The 19740-nt window shown below is 35.5% G+C and overlaps 1 protein-coding gene across 1 annotated transcript in view; it reads left to right on the top strand.

The window, feature by feature from the left end:
• csmd3b (CUB and Sushi multiple domains 3b) overlaps nucleotides 1-19740 on the top strand; it is a gene marked incomplete at its 5' end in the record, with an annotated part of 285452 nt that overhangs the window by 33077 nt on the left and 232635 nt on the right. The window contains 6 exons of the mRNA XM_073821447.1: nucleotides 2179-2282; nucleotides 3934-4046; nucleotides 12104-12286; nucleotides 13164-13490; nucleotides 15809-16003; nucleotides 17661-17799. Coding sequence (XP_073677548.1) covers nucleotides 2179-2282; nucleotides 3934-4046; nucleotides 12104-12286; nucleotides 13164-13490; nucleotides 15809-16003; nucleotides 17661-17799 — 1061 coding nt within the window. The remainder of the gene's footprint in view (nucleotides 1-2178; nucleotides 2283-3933; nucleotides 4047-12103; nucleotides 12287-13163; nucleotides 13491-15808; nucleotides 16004-17660; nucleotides 17800-19740) is intronic.

Below are 19740 nucleotides of genomic sequence, written 5' to 3'. Positions count from 1 at the left end.
CGAGATGCCGTCTGAACATCAATCATCAGTCCTAAGTAGCTCTCATACATCCATACCTGCTAAGCCCCGGCTATGGTGAAGAGCTCATCGCCATGGCAACTAATTCCACCCAGTACCTCTCAATGGGTTAATCAATATAGAAAGTTCAGGCCTCTCCATGTGCCTATGGCTCTTCCACACCTCTAATCCCAGTTTCTAAAGCCTTGATCCTCCTTTCCGAACTCCCAGTTATCCAAGAGATGCTCTAGTGTTCAAATTACTACATTTGAATGAATCAATTGATTGTGCTGTGTGTAATGGGTATAATTAGCCTGACTTTTCCTATTGATTATTTTTCTTTCAGAAGGATCAGAAAGCTGGAAGCACAAAAATGGGAAATAAATGCAAAAAATGTCCCATTTAAACAATAATTGCTAGTAATAATAGTAATAACCTTTGGTTGAGTTATAAATATATTATTTTGTTAAACACTATTAAAACTCGTATCCATGGGTACCAAAGACGTCACTTCCGCTATGCTCGCCGCCATATTTGTGTCCGATATGATAACAGGCACAGCGCATCTAAATGAGATTTATTAATAAATTGAAACAAGAAACTACTTTTTATCACTACTTCCCACACTGTGTATTTGACTTGATTGTATGTTTAGGACAGATTGTGTAAATTATTGTGAACGTAGTCGCTCGGTGAAGGCTTTAAGACCTGGAAGAATCCTTTGCCGGCTGGTCACTACTTCACAGCGAACGGGACTCGCGCTGACGGCACTAATACAGTCCGCGCATAGATTTCGGCAAATTAGTTTTGCCGAATGCAAAAAAAATGTGATTATTGAGCATAGGCCCAACATCCAGCAAGCCAGGGGAAGACGTCTTTCACGTTTTGTGTATTCATAAACCCGGATCTCATTATTGAAGCTCAAATTCAAGCACCAAAAGCATGCGATTTCTGTTTAAGAATATGCTTTTTCATTCATCCAGACTATATGGTCGCATAACATTTTAGTTTACTTTAGTTTATTACATCACTTGTGCAGCCAGTCACAATTCACAATGGTACCATTTACTCGGGATGATGATTTGTGTGTGTGCCATTTTTGTATGACAAATAATTTTTAGGGTAATTGTACATAAATAGTTTTAGCAAAACAAATATGATTATTTTAAGAACCTTTTTTACATGTATATACTTTACTGCAGGCGTTGCAATGACGAACGCTATGTAGTACAATAGTTTAGCGTTTATTATTTAATTTTCATAATTCATTAAACACCGCATGTTCTAAAATGCCTTCAACTGTAAACACTCTTGCTCTTAAGCCTAATACACACTGAAACAAATAATTTACGGCATCTGGCTGTACTGTAAGTCACTATTCTCTGCATTAGCACTGTTTTGAACTTACTGTTTGAATGCATTCTCGTTTACTAAATCTTTTGACGTACGAGTTGATCGGTTCAAAATGTAATTAACTGATTCTTTTCATTTTAAGGCATTATTTTCGTTATCATCTACTTATTTACAATCTTAGTCAATAATTAATTATTATTGCACTACTCTTGTTGTGCCGAAAAAACACCCTGCTGTGAAAAGCACCTGCGTGAATGACACCGGTACACTAAAGGCTATATGCATACCGACCCACTTCAAGCACTGCTGAGATCGAATAAATCTGTAGTTAGGTTTTTTTCTGATGACTGTTGTTACAGCTAACAGAACAACATATCCCGGGCATATTGTATCCCTGTTGTGAACATTCTGGGAGTTTTGTTGAGCTTCCTCTGGTAGTTGTGGCTGCTGTGACCATAGACTAAAACAGGTAGCGCGGACACAAAAATGGCGGCGATAAAGCACAGTGACGTCACATGGTCCCTATGAATATAAAAACAAACAAACAAAATTCTGCTTTTTTTAATTTATGATGTTTGCACAGGAGAAACGAGTTTATCATGCTTGAATGCTCAAAGCAAACTCGAGTGCAGTTTTTTTCTGGAAACGTTTACCTTCTAATGAAGGTGACGTTTCTTTATTCGCTCTGAAATTCAGTAAAGAGGGTTTTGGCTGTCTTCTATTTCTCTGTTTCAGTCAGCTGACAGGATTCAATTATGCAAGAGCCATAAAGTTTAATTCAGTTCATTTGACACATCACTAAGCATTATGCCTCATTTCTGCCGACAGGTGATTCAGATTAACTTTGAGGAGTTTGACCTAGAACTGGGCTATGACACACTAACCATCGGTGATGGCGGGGAAGTGGGAGACCCGAAAACCATTTTGCAAGTGTGAGTTTCTTATCCACATTCTGGGATGGTAAGGTGATACATAATTTGCACAAGTAGGACATTCTGTGCTGTTCCTGAAACAGTATTCCTACCAACCAGTCTCATTGTTCTGGGCAGTTTTGGTTTGATAGGAAAGATATTCCAGGAACATAAAGGAATGTTGAATATCCTACTAGTGTAAATAAGCATGTTATGTTTTCAGAAACCATTCAAATGTTTGTTTTCCCCTTGTCATGCAAGATGTTCACGTCTCTCTTTCTTCAAAAAGAAATTGAAGTTTTTGAGGAAAACATTCCAGGATTTTTCTCCATGTAATGGACTTCAATGGGAGCCAACAGGGTGAAGGTCCAAATTGCAGTTTCAATGCAGCTTCACAACCTCTACACAATCCCAGCTGAAGAATAAGGGTCTTATCTAGAGAAACAATTGATCATTTTCTAAAAAAAAAATAAATAAATAAAAAAAATTATCTACTTTTTAACCACAAATGCTCGACCTGCACTACCTCTGCTATGCACATTCATGACTTCACGCATTACATAATGACGTTGAAAAAGTCATAGGGGTTATTTTTGCATCTTTCTACTTTGGTTCAAACAGGGAAGGGTAGGGTCAAGGCTGCTTGACTTTCTTTGCACTAACTTTCTACTAATGTTCTACGTTACTCGTCAAGCTAGTGCAAGACGAACATTTGTGGTTAAAAAGTATGTAATTTTATTTTTTTTTCAGAAAATGACTGATCATTTCACTAGATAAGACCCTTATTTTTTTGGCTGGGATCGTGTCGAGCCCTTTGAAGCTGCACTGAATCTGCAATTTGGGAAAAAAAATCCTGGAATGTGCTCCTCAAAAAACTTAATTTAATTTTTTACTTAAGAAAGAAAGACTTGATCTTTGATGGCATTGGGGTGAGTAAATTATCCAGATTTTTTTATTCTAGAAGTGAACTAATCCTGTTAATACATTTTGTAGACAAATAAAAATTGTGCATACAGTACAAATGTGACCCTGGACCACAAAAGCAGTCATAAGGTTAAATTTGACAAAACTGAGATTTATACATCATGTGAAAGCTCAATAAATAAGCTTTCTATTGATGTATGGTTTGTTAGGATAGGACAACATTTGGCTGAGATACATCTATTTGAAATCTGGAATCTGAGGGTGCAAAAAAATCTAAAAGACTGAGAAAATCAACTTTAAAGTTGTCCAAATTAGGTTCTTAACAATGCATATTACAAATCAAAAATTACATTTTGATATGTTTACAGTAGGAATTTTACAAAAAATGAAACATGAACTTTACTTAATTTCTTAATGATTTTTGGCATAAAAGAAAAATCAAAAATTTTGACCCATGCAATGTATTTTTGGCTATTGCTACAAATATACCCCAGCGACTTAAGACTGGTTTTGTGGTCCAGGGTCACAAATGATTTTCTATTCTATGAAAGAAATTACTGGTAAAGCATTGGAATTTATGATGCATTATATTAAATTATAATGAAACTAATTCTACATTTTGACAACTATGCAAAATAGCAATAAGTAATAATAAGTAGGTGTGCTCAACCTTTTGTCTGCTATTGTAGATTTTTTATGATGTGCTTCTGTTTTGTTTATTTGTGTCTAATCTCTCTCTTTTCATCAGTCTGACTGGCAGCTTTGTTCCCGACCTCATTGTTAGCATGACCCATCAGATGTGGCTTCACCTCCAGTCTGATGAAAGCGTGGGATCTATAGGCTTCAAGATCAACTACAAAGGTACCTGAAAGGATGTGAATAATGTATAGTTACTTTGGGAATGGTCTAACAAAAACTAAAAAGCAAACAAAGAGTTGCTCAAAGGGGGAAAAAACTATTATTATTAATAGATTAAAACGTGGTTATTGGTCCTTATAAATTAGATTTAACATTCCTTGTGAACATGAAATGTTCTGGTTTATTTATGAATTTATTTTTACTGAAAGTATGCATATAAGATTAAACAACTAATCTTAATAAACTATATTTGTACAATATGGAAGCCCGTTCCAGCCACTGAATAAAGAATTATTATTATAATGAATTAATATTTAAATAATTATTCTTATTTCACAATTTGGACTTTTTTCTCGCAATTGCGAGTTTACACCTCACAATTCTGACTTTTTTCTCAATACTGCGGGATACAAGCTTGCAATTCTGACTTTTTTCTCAAAACTGCATTCAGAAATGTGAGAGAGAAACTCGCAATTGCAATGTTTTTTTCTCAAAACTGCCTAATATAAACTTGCAATTCAGATATTTTTCTTAGAAATGTGAGAGATAAACTCACAATTCTGAGAAATGATGCCCGAATTGTGTGATATAACTTGCAAAAGTTATAAAGTTAGAATTGAGAGATATAAATCAGAATTGTAAGTAATAATGTCAGAATTGTGTAAAACAAAACTCACAATTATGACTTTTTTCTCAAAATTGCATGATACAAATTCACAATTCTTTTGTTCTCAAAAATGTGACAGATAAACTCACAATTCTGAGAAATGATGCCCGAATTGTGTGATATAACTTGCAAAAGTTGTAAAGTTAGAATTGAGGGATATAAATCAGAATTGTAAGTAATAATGTCAGAATTGTGTAAAACAAAACTCACAATTATGACTTTTTTCTCAAAATTGCATGATACAAATTCACAATTCTTTTTTCTCAAAAAATGTGACAGATAAACTCACAATTCTGAGAAATGAAGTTCGAATTGTGATATAAACTTGCAATTGTGAGCTATAAAGTCAGAATTGAGGGATATAAACTCAGAATTGTCAGAAATAAGGTCAGAATTGTGTAAAATAAACTCAAAATTCTGACTTTTTTTCTCAAAATTGCATGACACAAACTCGCAATTCTTTTTTTTTCAGAAATGTGAGAGATAAAGTCAGAATTGAGGGATATAAACTTGGAATTGTAAGAAATAAGGTCAGAAAAGCGTAAAATAAACTCACAATTGCGAGTTATAAAGTCAGAATTGCATGATATAAACTAGCAATTGCAAGAAATAAAGTCAGAATTCTGAGATATAAGCTAAGATTTTTTTTTTTCCAGAATTGCTAATTTATTTCTCACAATTCTGAGAAAAAAAGAGTCAGAATCACGAGATATAAACTTGCAACTGCGAGTTGTAATCTACAATTCTGAGGGTAAAAAGTGATATGTACATAGAATTGTGAGTTTATGTCATGCAATTCAGAAAAAAATCTAAATTGCGAGTTTATATCTCTGGCTTATATATAACAGGCTTGCATAGTGTAATAAATAATTAATTGTTAGGCAACATTTTGTGACTGTGGCAGTCCTATTGTCAAGGTTAAACGAAGGAAGTGTGGCAGAGTGATAAAAAAGGACCAAAACAGCTTCATTTGCAACTGCAAACAAACAGAAAGGGAAAACAAGGTAGACCAAAATTGTACAAACAACCTGTCTGGCATAAGCCCAGATTCAATCAAACGTCCAACCTTCATCCTTGTTTTCTGATAGAGTGAGAAAGTGTTTTTCACATCCACTGCAAAGCAGTTTAGACATCAAAAGGCCAGACATTATTTACCTGGACATGTCCACTATTTCCTGCATGAGTATTCAGCATACATTCTTAGTAGTCAGTGTGCATAAAAGCCAAGCCGTTCCCACAAATCACTTCAGTGGTCTCTGCTGAATGCACAGCAACTAACTTTCATCCTGAACACATGAGCTACATTCACTTGATAGAAGCAGCAATCCCTACAAAACCCATATCTTTGATTATCTCTCCTCCCTCAAGGTTTTGTAATAAATTAGTGTCGGGGTGATGAACAGCGTGCCATTCAGTATAATGAGAGAGACTGACTGAGGTAGACAGAGAAACAGACCAGGAGAGCAAATGAATCCCCTTAAGTGCAAGACCAAAGATAAAAAAAAAAAAACCAGATTACTGTATGATATCCCTGGGAGATACGGGCAAAATATTACTGATTGTATTAGATTTGTCTTCTTTTTTTTTTTTTTCTTTTTTCTTCTCTACACCTATTACAATTCATCCTATAGACGCCACAGACAAGCACAGTGGCTTTCTTTCTTAATTTTCAATTTCTATAGATCTAATTAGAGCTGTCAATCATAAGTATGTGACAGTCATACATGAGGGGATAAAAACAATTCTAGCTTGGACATACATAATGTAACATGAATGTGTGTGCTCTGACTATTATAGGATGCCACAGTTAAATAAAAACTATTTATTATTATTTTTATTTATATGTATTGTTTTTTATATTGTGATTTAAAATATTCTTCATATATTCACCATTATAATCTCATAGTATAGAACAGTATTATTAAAATTATTCTAATAATATGGAGCTGTTCTAACTAAAAAAAAAATATCATGGATTTAACATTGAGTAAGGTTAAATGAAATTTTGAATGTCAGATTCTGTTATGCAGATTATGTTCTAAAGCACAGATAAAACCCAATGAGAACCCATATGATATATGATGTGAGTATTATATGTGAAATATAATATAAATCAAGGGCCCTGAGCGATCCAGTCCCAAAATGGACACTCATTACAGCACTCATTCATTCAATGGAAGAAATATTGAGATTTTCATTGTCTTGTTCCCCAGTAGTTAATTTACCTGTCAGCTCACGATTTTACACAAAAGGGTCACATGACATATTTAAAATGATTATTTGAATGTGAAAGTTATTTTACAGAGCTTTTAGAAAAGGCCATAATATGAATATTTAAGAAAAATAGCCTAAGAATATGCATATGTGTGTTTGAAATAGATTTTGCTGAAGTTTTTACCGAGTGTTTTATCTGGCACATGAAAACTTTATTTATAAAATAACAATACATTGGCAGAATAAAGAACTGACAGACCTACAGCCCATTTTTGGCTTGTGACTCTCTATTTAAAAAGCACTGCCCTAGAGCACTAAAGAGATATAGTTGATCCCATCTAGGAGTGTACTGTACACTTACAATTCAAATGCACTCCATTATGCTGACGTCTGTGACAAATGCATAATTTACATGGGTCATTAATTGTGTTTATGTGACTGAAGTTTGATGGCTACATTTCGCTTATTAATACAGCTACATCTGTCATTTTCCATTGATGAATTTGTACCCCTATGTTTTACCTCTTGAGGGTGCACTGTGTTATTTCTTGTGACAAACTTAATGACATAAAAACATAACACATTTACTTGATCCCAAAGGTTCAAATTAACATATTAAAAAGTGTAGACAGGCACTGCTGAAGTGTTACCATGATTTGTATTCATTACCATGCAAATCGGCCTATTATTCTTAACTCTGGCGGTCTCATTGTTATTTATATGTGTTTTGGCATATTAAAAAAAATTATAAAAATTATAAAAAGCATCAAGGCATCAGGGCTTTTGAGTTGTGCCTTGAGTGTTTTTGAACTGATTCCTAGATTTCAAAGCACATTTTTCTATGCAGTAGTTTAATTTTGGTGTCTATAATATCTCCAAACAGTATGTCTTTGATAACTTAGTGTAGGTGGCTGTGCTAGTTTTATATGTATAGCCATATGCTCAGTTTAGTTACCCTCCGTTTGATGTTGCCTTGAACCTCGGCTGCTAACTTAAAGACTGCAAGTTTGACTTTGTAAGTAGCACAGGTGTTATGGAAAGAAACTTGTGGTGAATTTGAATGAAGACCGAATGCCTGATTTCTGACTGTTACCGGTTAAAAGACTTTTTAAATAGCCTTTTTTAAACTTTTGGTTAAATAATTCAAAGAGAAACCGTCTGCTCAAGTCTTTCTTAAAGGGGTCATCGGATGCCCATTTTCCACAAGTTCATATGATTCTTTAGCGTCTTAATGAAAAGTTTGTAATATACTTTGGTTAAAAATTCTCAATAGTAGTTTAAAAAAACACCCTTTTACCTTGTCAAAATCAGCTCTGCAAAATATCACCTCATTTTATTGCACGGTCCCTTCAAATGCAAATGAGCTCTGCTCGCCCCGCCCCATCTGCTGTGAGATGATGAGACGTGATGTTTACTTTAGCCGTGTTTAGCCGCATTTAACCACGAAACAAGCACATTATTAAGAAAGGTCACTTGCAAAGATGCATAAAAAAAACCTTATACTCATTTCTGCTGTGGGTGAAGCTGCATCAGGAACGATTCGCATGAACAGTAGACGCATATGTAGATCGGGATCAGTGCTTTCCTTTTAAAAACAAAAGTAAGGTTATCCTCTGCAACTTCAGCGGCTCAGATGTCGGGAGTAAATGACTACTGCTATGTTCATTATTACATCCAACAACAGAACACCTAAATCGCTCAATCTGAGACATTCTTGTCTTCCTCTGCTCCTGAGTCGACACAATGGAGGTCGGAGTCGGACTGTTTCTGCTCGGCTCGTAATATCATTGGATCGGCCTCTGGCGGTGTGCTGTCACAGCGCCAAGAAGCTGAGAATGATCTGATTTTGAAAAGGGGATGTTACTTTTAAAGATTAAAAGAAAAAGCACTGGGTGGATTTTTATAATTGTATGGTGGTTGTGTACACAAACTGCCAACACACATTAATGTTCAAACAACATGTAAAAGTTAGTTTAGCATCCGATGTCCCCTTTAGAGTCCCCATGAAATCAAAATTGAGAATCCAAAAAAGTTTTTTGGCTTGTAGTATGAATATCTTAGCCTTAATGTTGTCTATAAGCTAGTGTGCTCCAAAACAATGACAAAATTAGCATTTTTATGATATTAGCATTCAAAATGTACAGTCCCTAATTTCCGCCAATATGGATCAACAATTTTGATGACATCACCCTGCACTTCAGCTTTTCATCAAACTTTCTGTCCAGTCAAATGCTCTGTAGAATCCGACGCATCCTACCCCCTGCACTATAAATAGACGCTGAAGCTGTGGCTGAAGCTGTGTTACTTAGTCACAGAATTAGTATTTTCTGTGAATAGTGAATGGCACATAGTGCACTATATAGGGGATAGGGAGCGATTCAGATGGTGTAAATATGCTTTCCATTTGGGAAAAAGAAGTCTGAGGGGAAAAAAAGAAGAAGAAGGAATCATACAGTCTGCTCCAGTCCAGAAACACGATAACACAGAGCGAATCATATGCAAGAATCTGCACAAATCACAAAATGTATCAGACCCATTTAAATTCTAAACAGAATACTATATTTTATAGCGATATTGATGAGATTACTGCTGTCATACGCTGTCAAGCTGTGATATAAACAAAACGCTATTGACTATTAAAAAAAGGGGGCAGGACTGCTTGAAATGTCCGGCCCTGTCTTCCTGTTTCAGTTGAAATTACGTCAACACATAGAATAATACTGCATTTTAAAGCACTTCAGTGGAGCTTTAAGTAATGGCCATAGTTTTTTTTTTTTTTTTTTCTTCTTCTTTTTTTTTTTTTGTGCAGTTCAACAATGATTATCCATAGCTGAACTCTGTGCTTTGGCACACAGTTTCAACACACCAGCATATGGCCACGCTTATTAACATCCCTTCTTTTAAAGATAATTTTGTTTGTGTTCCGTATGGCCAGACTGCTTCAATATCTTCAACGTGGTCTAAAAACCTAATTTAATGGAATGCTTCAAAGAAATAAAACTAGAGATCCGCCTGGGAGTTTGCCTGTGTGTACTTGACTCATGTGACTCGTGTTTTTAGAAGTGCCTCGTTTTGTGTCTGGACTCCACATAAAACTCGACTTTGCGATAATGAGCACTTTCTTGAGAGAGATAAAGTCAGCATTATTGAAATGAAACAATATCCATGGGACACACAAAGGGAGAGATAAATTACTTGCCATTTTCCAATGAATAAGAAATGGTTTTGAGATTAAATTTATTTATAGGCTTTTATGTGAAGGCCGGCTTAATGAGTCCTGCTATATGGTAAATGCTCAGAATTCTTTTTGATGTATTACATGCCAAAGTTCACTGATACTTTGTAATTCCCTGGCTATTTCAAGAAGAAAAACACAGGTCCCAAACTTCCCCTGTGTGGGCCGTCTGTGCTTACATATACAAAATCAAGCTTTCGCCTTGGATTGGAGAACTTGTTAGCACAATTGATCTTCGCAGTGAGGTCCTCAGGTTTACAAGCGCACAGAACCCCATCACATTAAGCACCGTGAGAGAAGCGTAGGGGTTCGCACCTGACACGCTGACCTCACGTTGGAGTGTAGCGCTGTCTGAGATTTTTCACACACCATCAGCTCCTACGGACAATTTGTACTCTATTTTTTGCCTCATCATAAATACAAAGCAGTAAATATGGCCTAACCTTCCCCTAGCCACCCCTCACGATTGACCAATGGAGTAAAGCATTGTGGTAGTCATAAAGAGACTGTCATGTCGGAAATTAATGCCATACATCAAGCATTGGCCAAAGACCTCCATTATACCTCAGGAGAAATCCCCATCCTACATGTTCAAACTTTGATTTGGTTTTAAATGAATTTTAGTGGATGTTTTTTCTGCCGTCCGTCCTTTGGCAAACCCTCAAGCATCCTTATTCGGAACAGAGTTCATAGTTCAATTGTGCATGGCCGTGCAAAGTGTCTGGGAAGATGTATTGCCCATTCCAGCAGCCTGCCGCCCACTGAGTCGATGCTATGCAGATGGAAGGTGTTATCTAGGTATACTGACCCCCAGAGTAGTTTTTTTGTTCTCGTGGTGGAAACGTCCTGGATGGCCGGCTCTACCATCAAAGGGTCCAGGTGCTGGAGCTTATCTAGGCTGAACAGAGAGTTTTGGTGGCATTCTGTTCCGGTCAGCTTCCCGCGAGGTGCAGGACATCTGATGAAATCAGTCCATCATTGGATTTTTGCTGTGTAATTCAGTGCCAATTTCAAAGCTACAATGTAGTAATTCGCTATAAGTCTGTAGATTTATGTAACTAATGTTACTAATAAACCTTACTGTAAACTGTTATTTTTTTTAATAAAAAGACAGAGGTAGACATGAAAATTCAGAAACAGTAGGGTTTTTTAACCACCAATACATTTTTTAACCAAACTTTGTATAAAGATTCTCAGCTGTTATGAAAGATATAAGAGAATAATTTGATATATAATTTTGCTTTATGCAACATGTGTAAAATGGTCATAAGCTGGTTTTCCCATTATATACAATGTATCTATGCACTATATCTAATTGGCATATTAATGTGAGGGGCAGCATGTAATGAAAAAAGAAGAGTAGTAATGGGAGTAATAAATGGCAAGATTTTCATAATAATATCTAACATTTAATAGAAATATTGATATATATATATATATTTTTTTTTTTGTTCTCTGTGCTTGTTGTATCTCCCAAAATGTGTAATAAATATGCTTTAAGTCCTGGTGTCCTCTACAGTTGACATGTAAGAAATCAATGTCCTGTTTCATAAAAGAAAGTCTTATATTTTTATTTGAAACCCCATTTCTGAGATTTATGACAAAATTAGTCAGATTTATATGATCATTACAAAATATTGTCATAATTCCACAAAAATGTTACATTTGAACACCAAATTAATGTTAGCCATTTTTGAAGACCAAGGAAAAGGGAGTGTTCATGATGAAACCTCTAAACATTTGGTATCTCTGAAAAGCCCTAAATACTCTTTACAGGACATCCAGACATGTAAGGTCAGAGAAATGTCCTCTACAGAGGACAAAACTCCATAGCTGGTTGTCAGGAGGATATATGCTGTATATAAAGCTTAAGGTATTCTACAGCAGTGGAAAGTGGACATGTAATGTTTAGCGATCACTGTTATTTACATCCTTTCTCTGTAGAAATTGACAAGGAGAGCTGTGGGGACCCAGGCACCCCTCTGTATGGGATGAGAGAAGGAGATGGATTCTCTAATGGCGACGTGCTACGCTTTGAGTGCCAATTTGGATTTGAGCTCATTGGAGAGAAGACAATATCCTGTCAGAACAACAACCAGTGGTCTGCCAACATCCCCATCTGCATTTGTGAGTACTGTCAATGCTACTGTATGTTGCAAACTGATTAATTGCTTTGGAAATGTTTTTCCTGTCTTAGTTTGGTGCTTTAATGACAGTTTTATAATATGTTATCTTACCATGTTAATAATGTGTTTGTTTTTATGTCCTCAAATCTTCTATTTCAAGCAGTATCATCATGAAACTCAAATTTATGTTGAAATACTCTTTCCTTCTCCAAGGTGTTATAAAAATAATGCAGCAAACATGTGTGCTGACCAATGGAACGTGTTAAGCAAACAAGTGATTGGCTGTGACACCAATGGCACAGAAATCACACACTTCATTTTTATCAATCAGATTTTTTATGTTTCATAAGAATTTCCATATAACTGGATTTTATTAACTTTCCTGTCTTTGCCTTTTCTTCAAAATGAATGCAGAGATCTCTGAGGGAGCTGAAATAATTGGCTTATATATACAGCCAACCTGGAGACTCCTTCAGCTGCAGTGACATCTGCTATATTTTGATATTTCACCTGTAGGCTCTTTGCTTAAAAAATGCATAGCTGAGATTTCTCCACGTCTAATTGGAAGATTGAACAAATCAGCTCTATTTATAGCCCGAAGTCCATCTATGTCATAAACGCGGTTTGTCAGAAAGCGCAGAACCTAATCAACAGTGGAGTGACAGTCTCCATATGGCATATTAAATGCATACACATGGCTAAGTGCTGTATTATTACACTGATGTATGATGTGGCATGTTTTTATATGTTGCCGGCTGCCAGGGTGTTTTTTTTTTTTTTTTCTCGGTCGTTATGGGAAAAAAACATTATAATATGAACAGACTTACATTAATCTTAAATTGAAATTAGTAGCTGACTGTTCTATTCTATTCTTTCAGTTCCCTGTCTTTCAAACTTCACTGCACCCATGGGCACAGTCCTCTCTCCGGATTACCCAGAGGGCTACGGGAACAACCTTAATTGTGTGTGGCTGATCCTATCAGAGCCCGGCAGCCGTATCCACTTGGCCTTCAATGACTTTGACCTGGAGGCTCCATACGACATCTTGACCGTGAAGGATGGAGAAATGCTTGACTCGTCTGTGCTTGGCCGTTTCACGGGTGCGGAGGTGCCGTCCCACCTTACCAGCAACAACAACATTCTCCGGCTGGAGTTCCAGGCTGACCACTCCATGTCGGGCAGAGGTTTCAACATTACCTACACCAGTGCGTGTACCACCTTTCTAATCTGCATTATGTCTGCATGGAGCATTTGTTTAAGCATATGTGAAGCATGAATTCTGCATGAAACATAATGTTCGTTTTAGGCATGTGTTGTGTATCAAAGTTTACTGATTTTTATTTTCTTGATGATGATTATTAAGATAATCTTATTTTTGAATAATGTGTTTTTACAGCTATAATTTAGCATATTGAGAGCACCTTCTTTTACAGTACTGTTTATGGCCTTTGTCTTTTGATGAAAACATCCTTCATACTTTAATTATTATTAGAAAATGTCTCTTTTATTTATTTGAAATATTGTAAGCAGTTAGCTGCTTTCAGTAATTAGTCAAAAAGTCAATATAGTATCTTTTACAGTTTTTTTTTTTTTGCATTTAAATCTTTATATTTCTAAATTTATTCATATTTATATACCAATCACCAAAAGTATTTTTAAAACTATTGTATTTAAATGTATATTTAAATAACCTATATATTGTATTATTAAATACAAATTTAAACATATAGTAAACAGTATATTTAAAATGCTCATCAAGGCTGCATTCATTTGATCATACAAACAGAAAAAAAAATTAATTAATGTAATTTTGTGAAATATTATTGCAATTTAAAATAACAGTTGTCTATTTTAATACACTTTAAAATATAATTTATACCTGTGAAGCAAAGCTGATTTTTCAGCATCATTACTTTAGTCCTCTAGTACTTTAGTGTCACATGATCCTTCAGAAATTATTATAAATTGCTGATTTATAATCAGTGTTGGAAGCAGTTTTGCTGCTTAATATTTTTTGGGTTTTTTTGATGAATAAAAAAAGTTTAAAAGAACAGTTTTTATTCAAAATAAAAATTGTGTGTAACAATATACACTACCTCTCAAAAGTTTAGGGTCAGTAAAAAAGTTTTTTTTTTAGAAGTACTCTTACTTAGAATACTTTTATTTAGCAAGGATGTGTTAAATGTATAAAAAAGTAATCTTTAAGACGTATATTGTTAGATCTATTTTAAATAAATTCTGTTCTTTTTAAGAATCAAAGAATTCATCAAAGAATCCTGAAAAACTATCACAGGTTCCAAAAAATATATTAAGCAGCAAAACAGTTTCAACATTGATAATAAATCTGCAAATCAAAATGATTTCTGAAGAATCATGTCACACTGAAGACTAGTGAAATGGCCAATGAAAATTCAGCACTTCATTACAGAAATAAATTATTTTTTCATTTATATTAAAACAGGAAAGCAATATTAGAAATTGCCATAATATTTTACAATATTACTGTTTTTTCTGTATTTTTGAACAAATAAACCCAGACTTTATGAGCATGAGACTCCATTAAAAACATTATAAATCTTACTGATCTCAAACTTTTGAACGGCACTGTATATTATCAACATTCAATTTTTTTTATTATAATTCACAATTTCATCCCATTTTAATAAGCATTATTAAAACATTTAGAAAAAATAATTTTCTGTAAAATATAAATTCATTGAAACAAACAAACAAAAATAAAAGACTGTCTATTTACAGCAACGTCCAGGCATGTCAAATGCTTAGTTTTTCCACCAGAGCTCAGAATCTCTCCTCCGCCCCTCATTAGCACATACATGACTTTAATCTACACAATGACTTCTTGATGGTCCGTCTTAAAGGAGATGTGAAATGTCACGATAATCCATCAAAGTCCTTAAAGTTGACATCAGTTTGCATGCATATTAGGCGCGCCACACTAGTCGTTAAGGCTTGAGCGCTAATATCAAGTTCTTTAACAGACTGACACCTAAGTGTTGTCTGTTAAGAGCTGTCAGTGCCCTGATGGAGCACGTTAAATCTGTATTCATTCTGACAAACGTCATGTCCTTCTTATAGGCCTTTCCTGTCACTAGACATCCATCAGACACTCAGGGTGTTGTGGGGACAGCAGCTTTCTTGGCCAATCGCCTTGGGTCTCTATATATGCTTCGTGGAGTTATGATAAAAACAGCTGGAAGGTCAATAACACTAAGACTAATAAACAAAGCCTTGGGTGGAAACCTGTCCTACAAACCACCACAAATCCTCATTCTTTGAATGCAGGGTAAATTGAAGTGCACCACCTGAGATGGAGTGTCTTTCAAACTTCTCAACTTTCTAACAGCCTCGTTTTTAACTCATCCACTTGTTAAAGTGATATTTCTTTTTGGTTAGTGACATTGTGCTGTCATAAATACTTTGACTACCCAGAAAATCTATGGCTGAAGCCTGTTCATGACACTTCCAATTCCAGATTACTATATTGTGTCGTTCATCCTTACAGCATTTGGCCATAATGAGTGTCCGGATCCAGGAGTCCCCCTGAACGCCAGACGTTTCGGTGACAGTTTCCAGCTAGGCAGCTCCATCTCGATCATCTGCGAGGATGGCTTCATTAAGACCCAGGGAGCAGAAACCATCACTTGTGAGCTGAACGGTGGCAAGGTGATGTGGAGCGGCCCCATCCCAAAGTGTGAAGGTATTTTTTAAGACCAGTTACCACTAGAAGTAGACAGGAGTTCCCAAAAAGTGGACAGTTGTGTCTAGTTTTCTATGTGAGTCTAAATGGAGTAGACAGTCACCTGTGGGTCACAGAGATGGGGGTTAATAGGGCATGTAAACCGGAGGGCATGTGGTGGTGAGCAGCCTGTCATCTGTCGTTAAAATCCTTGTCAATCCTTTGAATTTCGCTCAGCATGTTTCTAATTATGCAGTAACACTATTCATATGGTCAGAGGAGTAGAGTGACAGGCTAACAGTGTCACCCACCAGCACTTTTAACACCTTACTGTAGGTTTCATGTGATTGTAAATATGTAAATTGAGGTATAATGTACAGTCAACTGGTCTTTATTATTTAACTGGTCAGACTTAGGATGTGGAATCCTTGTGAGAAACATGACTTATGAAGAAATAGCTGAAAGATGAGAGCTAAAACGTCACATTCGCTTTTGTTCATACTATCGGTTAGGTTTAGATGTAGTGCAGATGGTATGTTATTTTAAAACGTCACAGAGCATTCGAGTTATAGCACAACTCAAAGGACATTTCAAGTCAGAACTGCGGTGACATGTACAAAACCAACGTCACATAAAACGTACCATATGTACGTTCATCTGTTCCAGAGAAAAAAAGCCAACAATGTTTAAGCACCAAAAGTATTGGCACACCCCCTTCTAACGAACAGGTTTGACTACTTTAGTAATTTGAGTACAAACCTTAATGTTTAATCATATAATGATATTCTAGGGAATTGTGTGCTTTTTAATTTTATAGAAACAGTTTGTCATTCTAACATGACAATGCATCTGTGTATAAGACAGTGTTTAAAATTAAATTATTGATTCAGTCAGTGTGAAAGAACTTAACTGGTCTGCATAAAGCCAAGTCCTAATCCCACCTGAACACCTCTGGTGTGACTTTAAATGCAGACCTTTTGCTAAAAAACTCTTCACCAAACACCAATGACTTGTAAGTATGGGTACAGTCATTTTAGACACTTCCAAAACTGTTGCAAGAGAGATGGAAATACATTTTTTAAATACATGAATCATGTTTCCATCTTTGTTGCCACCGTTTTGGAAGTGCCCTTTTCTGATCTAAAGAAGGGGGTGTCCCAATATTTTTGTCCATAGTGTATGTACAAGTCATTGGTGTTTAGTGATAAGTTTATGGCTCAAGGTCTGCATTTAAAGTCACACCAGAGGTGTCCAGCTGGGATTACGACTTGGCTTTATGCAGAACAGTCAAGTTCTTCCACACTGACTGAATCAATCATTTCGCTATGAACCTTGCCTTATACACAGATGCATTGTCATGTTAGAATAGAAAAAGGTCCTGACCAAACTGTTGCTATTAAATTAGAAGCACACAATTTCCTAGAATATTGTTATATGCTTAAACATTAAGATTTGTATTCATGTAAATTACTAAAGTAACCAAACCTGTTCATTAGAAGGGGGTGTCCCAATACTTTTGGCAATATAGTGTACTTATTGGTACGTACTTTGCCTCTTACCACAGGTACGTTTTTCATCATGAGACCAGGTTGAATACATGTGATTATAGGTAAAACAAAAACAGTGTTTTTTTTTTTGTGTGTGTGTGCCAACTAAAATGCATCTCTTTTATTTATAGCTCCCTGTGGAGGCCACTTCTCAGCTCCTAGTGGAGTTATTTTGTCTCCTGGGTGGCCTGGTTACTATAAAGATTCACTCAACTGTGAGTGGGTCATAGAGGCTGAACCGGGACGCTCCATCAAGATCACGTTTGAGAAGTATGCTTTTTTAATTTGAATTGATATTGTTGCCTTTGCATGTCTTTGAACTTTGAATTTTCCAACAAGAAAGAAATCTGTGTACTCTAAATACACTACCATTAAAATGTTAAGGGTCAGTAAGATTTTTTTGTTTGTTTGTTTTTTAAATAGTACTTTATTCAGCAGGGAGGCATTCAATTATAAAAAGTGACAGTGAAGAAATTTACAGTGTTACATTAGATTTTTTTTTTAAATAAAAAGCTGTTTATGCAAACTTGATTCATCAAAAAATCCTAAGAAAGGTATTAGTTTTCACAAAAATAGTAATCAGCATAACTATTTTTAGCATTGATAGATGCGAAACTTAGAACATTACACTTTGAAGGGATCATGAACTGCCTTTTTAGTGTTTTTGTACTCTTCTCTGAGGTCCACCTAATGTTATCAATATTTTTACATCAAAAAACATAATTTTAAAGTAATAGGCTATTTTCTGTGCTGTTTTGACCTTCCTCATCAGAAAGTCTGTTTGAATAGATGTGGCAGATTGTAGACTTGAAAGTAAATGCCCACTGCAATGATTGGCTAACAGTTGTTTATGTTTGACAGCCTTCATAGATGGACGCTGATGTGATTGTCTGTAATAACAGACAAAGCAATAGTGGCCACATAATAAAAACACTTACTGACACTTGTGTGGTGCGACATTACTGTCGGATCCAATATAGCTGGCACAGCATCGTCTTTTAGTTTCAATCTTTCTGAAAATCATGCGTCCAATTGTACTTTGTTTGCAAACGAATCCACAGTAAAAGGAAGTGAACAAAGGACCTTCTGAGCTTTGTTTATCATTTAATTTCTGCGCAGACCTGCGTTTGCCTCTGTCATTATTTACGCTACATGTTTGAATCGATGGGAGGGGCTAAACATGCCTGTTTCTTTAGTCGTAAAGAAATTATGTTATTTTATAATTCTCAAAATTATATTTTGAGAAAAACCTTTCAGGATTTCTGTCCATATAGTGGACTCCTATGGTGCCTGCGAGTTTGAACTTCCAAAATGCAGTTTCAATACAGCTTCAAAAGACTCGATACGATCCCAGCCAAAGAAGAAGGGTCTTATCTAGCGAAGCGAAACAAAAAAACAACAACTAATTTATATATTTATTTAGTATATAAATATACTGTCTTATTTAGTAAAGGGCATGTTCACTTTGTAAACACTGGGTTGGTTTTTCTGCAGGCGATTTTAAAGAGAATCGAGATGGGAGTTTTTTTGACATACCCTAACTGTCTTGAACCGAAATACAGAGAGTTCACACAGAGCTAGGCAAGACAAGCATTTGAGGGTTAAAAAGTATATAAATTGTCAATTTTTTTTAGAAAGTAACCTATCGTTATGCTAGATAAGACCCTTTTTCCACAGCTGGGATCGTTTAGAGCCTTTTGAAGCTGCATTTTGGAAGTACAAACTTGTGAGCACCATAAAATTATATGGAGAGAAATCCTAAAATGTTTTCCTCAAAAAACATTATTTCCTTATGACTGAAAAAAGAAAGACATGAAGATCTTGGATGACAGAGGGTGAGTGAATTATCTGAAATTTTTGTTCTGGAAGTGAACCTCTCCTTTAATTTTCTTCTGTGGAGGTGGGGTTTTGCACACTGTTACATCATAAAGATGTACATTCCACAACCTGACGTTTTGACAGACTGGCTATTTTTTAATTAACTAGCAGGTTTTGAGTTCTGAAACCTATAGGATGTTTTTATAGCACAATGGCTTCTTATCAAAAGATGAAGGGAGTTTTGATTTCTCAGTTCATGACTTCTTTAAAATATATTCAAATGAATGTTGTTTTAATTTGCAATAATGTTACACATTATTACTAACCAGATAAATGCATTCTAAATGAGCATACAGTAAGAGACTTTCTCAAAAACGTTTAAAATCGTTAAAA

This window comes from Garra rufa, chromosome 17, assembly GCF_049309525.1.
Source record: "Garra rufa chromosome 17, GarRuf1.0, whole genome shotgun sequence".
NCBI lineage: Eukaryota > Metazoa > Chordata > Actinopteri > Cypriniformes > Cyprinidae > Garra > Garra rufa.
Note: the sequence above shows the minus strand (reverse complement) of the source record. Positions and strands in the feature narration are given on the sequence as shown.